The 7579-nt window shown below is 56.5% G+C and overlaps 1 protein-coding gene across 9 annotated transcripts in view; it reads left to right on the top strand.

Annotated features, from left to right (window-relative positions):
* Positions 1 to 3235: 3235 nt before the first annotated feature.
* Positions 3236 to 7579, top strand: part of LOC102440675 (HLA class I histocompatibility antigen, B-38 alpha chain-like) — a 19983-nt gene continuing 15639 nt past the window's right edge. For 2 of the 9 annotated variants that reach the window (XM_014448986.2, XM_014448982.2), the window contains exons 1-5: positions 3236 to 3308; positions 3437 to 3721; positions 3935 to 4210; positions 4806 to 5081; positions 5205 to 5309. In XM_014448986.2, the coding sequence (XP_014304472.1) occupies positions 3236 to 3308; positions 3437 to 3721; positions 3935 to 4210; positions 4806 to 5081; positions 5205 to 5309 (1015 nt within the window). Of the gene's footprint in view, positions 3309 to 3436; positions 3722 to 3934; positions 4211 to 4805; positions 5082 to 5204; positions 5310 to 5721; positions 5773 to 5912; positions 5961 to 6107; positions 6227 to 7579 lie in introns of those variants that run through there. The other 7 variants (XM_014448979.2, XM_014448981.2, XM_023747786.1 and 4 more) reach the window with 7 other exon arrangements.

Here is a 7579-nt window from a genome sequence, read left to right as displayed (position 1 = left end):
TCCAAGTCTTGGGTTAAATGTGGCCTTGACCAGGAAGCCTGAGAAGACTGAGAGGCTTCTAATGGCCACGCCCCACATGAGCACTCATAACCACGTATCCTGGTACACTTACAGAACCAAGACAATAGTCCACAGCAGGTTTTACTGTCTGAGGTAGGAGTTGGCAATATTTTCCTGGGAAGGGCCCAATAATGTTCTTTTGTTGTTGTTGATCTTCACCTGAAGAAATTCTTTCCCTTGATGTTTGGACATAGTGGAAGGAAGAGTGGAAGGGAGAGTGGAGAGAGTGAGAGAGACATTGATGTAAGAGAGACACATCGATTGGTTTCCTCCTGCACATGCCCGCTTAGGACCAGCAATGGAACTTGCAACTCAGGCACCTGCCCTTGACCAGGAATTGAAACGGGCCCATTGGGATGGGAGCTGATGCTCTAATCACTGACCCACACCAGCCAGGGCCTATATGTTATTCTTTATGGTTCACACAGTCTCTGTCACAATAACTCCACTTGGCCACAATATACGGTTAGCTCAGGTCTTGTTTATCTCCCGAGAGTGAAAGCGAAATCCATTAGGATGGGACATTTGCTTTGTTCTCGGCTGTATCCCAACCAGCTCGAAGACTGTCTGACAACAGGACACTGTGGCCTGTGAGCTCCTGAACTCAAGCACTTCATGGACTTGTAATTTTATCTGCAATTTCTTTCTGCTTCGGAGCGATCATTTGAAACCATGGTTCCATCTAATGCGGTGTAACCAGCACACATTGCGTAAATATTTGCTGGGTACTTAGATGTTGAAGCAGATCCTGGGAAACCCCAGGTTTCTTTATTGAAATTTAAAAATTTTTTTAATTTATTGATGAGAGAGAGAGAGAGAGAGAGAGAGAGAGAGAGAGAGAGAGAGAAAGGGAGGGGGAGAGAGAGAGAGAGAGAGAGAGAGAGAGAGAAAGAAACAGCGATTTGTTGTTCCACTCACGTAAGCATCCATTGATTGATTCCTGTATGTGCCTTGACCCAGGATCAAACCCCAAACCTTGGAGCATTGGGACAATGCTCTAAGGCAGCGGTCACCAACCTTTTGGACCTCACGGCCACTGGCGTGCGACTGTTGCTCTACATAACTAAGTGCCCCGGCCAAGCCCACAATTTATTTATTTAACAGTTACAGAGCATCAGAGACTTACCACCCACTGGTGGTATTTTAGGATAAAGATAATACACATCTGCCGAACCGGTTTGGCTCAGTGGATAGAGCGTCAGCCTGCGGACTCAAGGGTCCCAGGTTCGATTCTGGTCAAGGGCATGTACCTGGGTTGCGGGCACATCCCTACTGGGGGCTGTGCAGGAGGCAGCTGATCGATCTCTCTCATTGATGTTTCTAACTCTCTATCCCTCTCCCTTCTTCTCTGTAAAAATTCAATAAAAAATATATTAAAAAAAAGATAATACACATCTGTACTTTCACACTTAGAGGTACAGAAGGTGTGATGAACAAGGCGGTGTTTTATCGGCCCTGTGAGAGCTCAGAGAAGAGGCGCCGACACAGAGCAGTGTGGCACTAGAAGGAATGGGAAGTTAGAGTCCAGGGGAGTTTTACATCTTACTTCTTAAACCTTATTTTTATTGTTGACACTATTGCACATGTCCCCATCTCTTCCTCACCCAGCATGTGTCCCCTACCATGTGGCCCCTGCCCCCCGCCCCTTACCACACTGTTGCCTGTGCCCATGGGCTATGCATGCATATTCTTTGGTTAATCTCTTCACCTTCTCCATCCACCCTCCAACACCTCCCCTCTGACACATCCAGGCCACTCTTTCTATTTTGTTGGTCAGTTACTGTGTTCACTAGATTCCACGTGTCAGTGAGATCACACCGCATTTGTCTCTCGCTGACTGGCTTGTCTCACTTAGCATAATACTCTCCCGGTCCATCCATGCTGGCACCAGAGGGAAGAGGTCCTTGTCTTTTATGGCCAGTACTAGTCCATGGTGAGGGCTGACATGGGAGGGCTCAGCACCTCTAGCAGAGGACAGCCACCTCCAGCCCAGGGGCCACAGCCAGCCACGGTCCTGCTCGTGAGATGTAGTGTGATTGGAACACAGCACAGCCACCATGTATGTCTCACCCAGGCCGCTCTGTGGGCACAATGGCTGGGGCAGGAGTTGGTACCTTGAACACATGGCGCACAGAGTCTGAGGCATTCACTATCTGACCCACAGATATTCTCCATCCAGGCTCTGCCATTGGCCATGGCAGGTCACCTGACTTTGCAGAGCCCTGTTGTCCTCATCTGTGATGAGGGGACAGGATTTCTCCTGTGTGGATTGGGAAATGCACCCTCAGGAAATGTTATGTCAGTCTCCACCCCCGCCAGCTGTCTGGAGAAGTGGCCAGCGCACAACCTCCCATCTCAGAGTCACATCCTCTCCACCCTACTCTCCCGGGAAAAAAAAAAAAAAAAAAAAAAAAAGAGATTTATTTTAAAAAAATAAATGAAAAGAAAAAAATGTGCAAAGGACCTCAGTAGACGCTTCTCCAAAGAGGACGTGCCTATGGCCCAGAGATATGACGATGCTCAACATCACTGGTCAGCAGCTCTTTGCAGGCTCTCGGGTTTGGCTGGAAGAACAAGGGACACATAAATGACATGGGGTGGGGGGCTCTGCTTGCTCTCACTCAGCGTCCACGTGGGATGCGGACAGAGGTTCCCCCACTCGCCCAGGCCTCTGACTCCCAGACACCAACAGCATTTCCCACAATTCAACTCAGTGCCAATGCCAACTACCAGCCCATAGCCCCCTGAGGCTGTGCCTGAGGGACCCTTGTTACTCACTCATAGAAATATCCACAGCTTTGCTGGGCTGCTTCCATGTTCTGGGTGAAGTGGAGCTCAGAGCACCAGCCTGATGCTCCTTCTGGGAGACAGTGGGCAGAGAGCGCCCCCCTGCAGGAGGAGGGGCGGGGCCCAGACCCAGGCCCAGGCCTGGCGCTCAGGTCTCAGCCACAGGGAAGAGTTTGGAGCAGAGTAGCTCAGTTTTGGGGGTTCCCCTTCTCCCTGGAGTTTCCCTTCTCCATCTCAAATTCCCTGTTGACTCCTTCCCGGATACTCATGACGATGCCTCACTGCTCACTCCCATTGGGTGTCTGGTTTCAAGAGAAGCCAATCCGCCTTCCATGATATAACCTCTCAGGGGACCCGCTCCGACTCAGATGGTCCCAGGACACCAAGGATGCCCGCCATGAGGTCCCCCACCCTCCTCCTGCTGCTCTCGGGGGCGCTGGTCCTGACCTCCAGCTGGGCCGGTGAGTGTGTGTGTGGGGTGGTGGGGGCGGCGCGGCTGTGCGGGGAAGGAGCGAGGGGACCGGGAGGGGGCGCGGGGCCCGGGAAGGCCCTTGTCCAGTCCTGGCCCTGCCCTCCGTCCGCCCCCTAGGCCCCCACTCCCTGAGAAATTTCTACACAAGCGTGTCCCGGCCCGGCCGCGGGGAGCCCCGGTATTTTGAAGTCGGCTACGTGGACGACACGCAGTTCGTGCGGTTCGACAGCGACGCCCTGAATCCGAAGGTGGAGCCGCGGGCGCATTGGATGCAGCAGCCTTGGGTGGAGCAGGAGGACCCGGGGTATTGGGAGGAGGAGGCGCTGTGGGTCAAGGTCAACGAACAGGTTTTCAGAGAGAACCTGCAGATCGCCCTGAACTACTACAACCAGAGCGAGGACGGTGAGCCGCGCGCAGGGCCACTCACGACCCCCCTCCCCAAGGACGGGCCAGGGTCTCCCCGAGGGTCCTGGTCCGAGCGTCACCCCGAGGCGGCGGGACCCTCCCGGCCCCCACGCGGGAGGAGGCCCCGGGGACTTTGACCGGATTTCACTGTCAGTTTAGATTAAGTCCAGGCTGGGTGGGCAGGGCGGTGCTGACCTGGGGCGGGGTCAGGGTCTCACACCATCCAGGTCATGAGAGGCTGCGACATGGGACCCAACGGGCGCCTCCTCCGCGGGTACAGTCAGTGGGCCTACGACGGCGCAGACTACATCGCCCTGAACGAGGACCTGACCTCCTGGACCGCGGCCGACATGGCGGCTCAGATCACCAAGCGCAAGTGGGAGGCGGCCGGTGTGGCAGAGTGTGTGAGGAGCTACTTAGAGGGCCTGTGTGTGAAGTGGCTCCACATTCACCTGGAAAAAGGGAAGGAGACCCTGCAGCGCGCAGGTACCAGGGGCCCTGGGGCCGCCCCCTCTCCCCGGGGCTGGGGCTCCTACAAGGAGACAGGACAGGGGATCAGTGTCAGACACCCCTCCTTGGGATCAGGGAGGGAGCCCCCTGGATGTCCAGGTCAGGTACTTAGAGGGACCCCCCTCCTCTCAGGGACAATTAGGGGTGCAGGTTCTCCTGGGGTGCAGGGAGACCCCCCTGAAATAGCCCATCAGAGGTTCCCATGGGCCTTGCAGGGGCTCTGGGACCCACGGGAACCTTCTCTCTCAGGCCTTGTGCGCTGCCCACACCCACTGTGTCTGAGGCCTGACCACAGCTTTTCTGAGTCATGTGGCCTCTACCCAGGTCAGGACCACAAATCCCCTTTCTCCGCTCAATAAAATATATTTAAAATAAGTAAATAAATAAATAAATAAATAAATTTTCTAAAGACTAGGAGGTCCTTCCAGGTGCCTCTGTCCATGCTCGTGTGTGGGCTGTGTGTTCCCTCCCCCACCCCAAGTGGTTGTCCATTCTCAGGATGGTCACATGGGCACTACTGGAGTGTCCCATGGCGGGAGCAGACTTCCTTCATTTTCTCCCCTCCCCTCAGACCCTCCAAAGGCACACGTGACCCACCACCCCGTCTCTAAGCATGAGGTCACCCTGAGATGCTGGGCGCTGGGCTTCTACCCTGCGGACATCAGCCTGACCTGGCAGCATGACGGAGAGGACCAGACCCAGGACATGGAGCTGGTGGAGACCAGGCCTGCGGGGGACGGCACCTTCCAGAAGTGGGCGGCCGTGGGGGTGCCCCCTGGAGAGGAGCAGAGATACACGTGCCATGTGCAGCACGAGGGGCTGCCTGAGCCCCTGACCCTGAGATGGGGTGAGGAGGGGCCGTGGGCACAGAGCCTCTTCTCAGGGCAGCACGGACCCTGGGGGACCTCAGTGAGGTCGGGGCTGAGGCCTGGAGTCAGGGCCGTCACCCTCCCTTCCCTTCTCCTCCCAGAGCCGCCTCCTCAGACCTTCATCTTCATCATCATGGGCATCGCTGGGGGCCTGGTTCTGCTGGGAGCCGTGGCTGCAGCTGTGATGTGGTGGAGGAGGCGCTCAGGTGGGCAGGGGTGGGGTCTGAGTGTCTGTCCCACTGGGGGTTCAAGCCCAGGTAGATGCGTGTCCCGCCTCCTTCATGGGAAGCACCATCCCCACGCATGTGCTGGCCAGTGTGGGGCTCTGTGCTCACACTTACTCTGTAGTGAGGCCCATGGGAAAATGAGCAACCCCTTATCACCTGATGATGCTGGTGGTGGGGACCCCATTCCCAGCAGCCCCGGGTCAGAGGGAAGGTCCCTGCTGAGCAGAGACCTCCAGGAGGGCGGTGGGTCCAGTCCCCACACATGCACTTCCCTCAGTTTTCCTTATCTTGCCCTGGGTCTATGCACACGGTTCTGGAAACTTCTCTGGGGCCCAGGACTAGGGCTTCCTTTAGGACCTCATGGCCCTGCCTCCTCCCTGGTCTCTCACAGGATGTTTTCTTCCCGCAGGTGGGAAAGGAGGGAGCTATGCTCAGGCTGCCAGTGCATATGGAGGGGTGACCCCTGAGACCCTATGACCTTACAGACGGGAACCATGTGGGACCACCCCACATAGTTCCTCCTTAGTCTCCTGCCCTAGGGTTCTGACCCCCTCCTGGTGTGCACACCCCCCCCCTCCCCAGGCAGTGACAGCGGCCAGGGCTCTGATGTGTCTCTCTCGGCTTCTAAAGGTGAGACCCTGCCGTGGGGAGAGGTGGGCAGAGGGAGGACTGGGTGGTGGGGAGTCTGTGGGACACTGTGAGCATGAAGTGGGCTTTGAGAATGTCACCAGTTACAGCCACTGACCTGAATGTGTTCATGATGCTTGTCCTCCACAGCGTGAGGCAGCTGCCTTGTGGGGACTGAGTGATGGAAGATGTGTTCACACTCCCACTTCCTGACTCAGGATCCCCTGATTGGGGGGCTGGCCCATCCCTGATCCCCACACTTTCCTGTCAGCAGAGGCGGGCTGTGCCCTCCCCCTCGCTGTCTTTATTTCCTCATGCTCTGAGCTGCAAGTTCCTGCTCTGTATTGAAATGAGGTTTTGGATGTGACCTGGTTTGTTCATTTCTTGCGAAGAATGGTGTGGGATTAATTAAAGGGAAAGATCCTAAATTCTGAGAGGAAATAAATTGAAGCACCAAGAGCTTTCCAGAACCATGTGTATTCTGTGGTTGTCCCAGGTGGGACAGGAGGGGCTGTGAGGACAGAGAGTGGTTGGGTCTGTGCCCAGGTGGTGCTCAGTGCATCGTGGGCTTTGACGTGGTGACTCCTCAGCCGGGTCACCTCTCTGCTCCTCTGACCTTGTCCCTCAGTGGAACCCTTTCCCACCAGGACCTGTGGTCACAGGGATTCACATCCCCAGGCCTTGTCACGTGTCCTAATGCAGCGCATCTCCAGGACCCTGGACAGCGAGGCCTTCCTGGGGCAGGTCAGCAGGGGCTCAGGCCTGGGTCTGGCCCTCAGACCTCATCTTCTGGGTGTTGTTTACTTGTTTGTTTTTTGTTTGGGTTTTTTTTTTGGGGTTGATATTATGTGTCTTATTGCTTTTGTGTGTGAATCTTGGTCTCATTCTCTGGATGTCCCCGTCTGACGCAGAGTACATGTTGCCGTCATTGTCCCACAGGCCCAGGTCCCTGCACTCAGGACCCCGCGTGTGGGGAGATGGGTTTCAGGCTCCAACTGCTCTTGCCTCCTTCTCAGGTCTCATGTTCTTTCCCTGAACTTTCGGGGAACCAGGTTGTGGAGTTAGCACAGAGGAGGGTCCCCTCATTCCTCCTTTGAGATCAGGTCCTGCTGGGACTGTGCTCTGCCCGCTGCCCCCTCTCCAGCCTCCAGTGGACCCCCAGGATGTGGGGAGAGAGGCAGCTGCAGGTTTAGGGGAACAGCCCTGGGGGCAGTGCAGGTGCAGTGATGTCCCCGGAGGCACCCTAAGGTGCAGCCGCCCCAGGCAGCTGTGCTGGGGCCACAGCCATGAGGACACTGTGTCCAGCACAGGGAGGGGCTCCCCCTGCAGGGGAGGCTGGTTCAGTGACAGAGGTGAGCGCTGGGGTTGCCTCTGGGGCCTCACTGAGGGGGATGGGAGACCTGCTGGCCCGTGGGCAGGCGTGTGGGGCACAGAGTGTGTAAGAGCCAGTGAGCAGGAAGGGGTGAGGGTGAGAGAGGGAAGGGCTCTGGGGAAACACCACGGGAAGGGGACCCAGGTGTGGGCTGTGGGTCAGGGCAGGCGGCTGTTGACCGGGTGGGTGGTTAGTGTGGGGCTCGCTGGGAGGTGACCTTGAGGAGAGATTGGGGGTCATGGCCCAGGAG

The sequence above is a fragment of the Myotis lucifugus genome, unplaced genomic scaffold, assembly GCF_000147115.1.
Source record: "Myotis lucifugus unplaced genomic scaffold, Myoluc2.0 scaffold_977, whole genome shotgun sequence".
NCBI classification, from domain to species: domain Eukaryota; kingdom Metazoa; phylum Chordata; class Mammalia; order Chiroptera; family Vespertilionidae; genus Myotis; species Myotis lucifugus.
The sequence above is the reverse complement of the archived record's forward strand: the minus strand, read 5'-3'. Positions and strand labels throughout refer to the sequence as shown.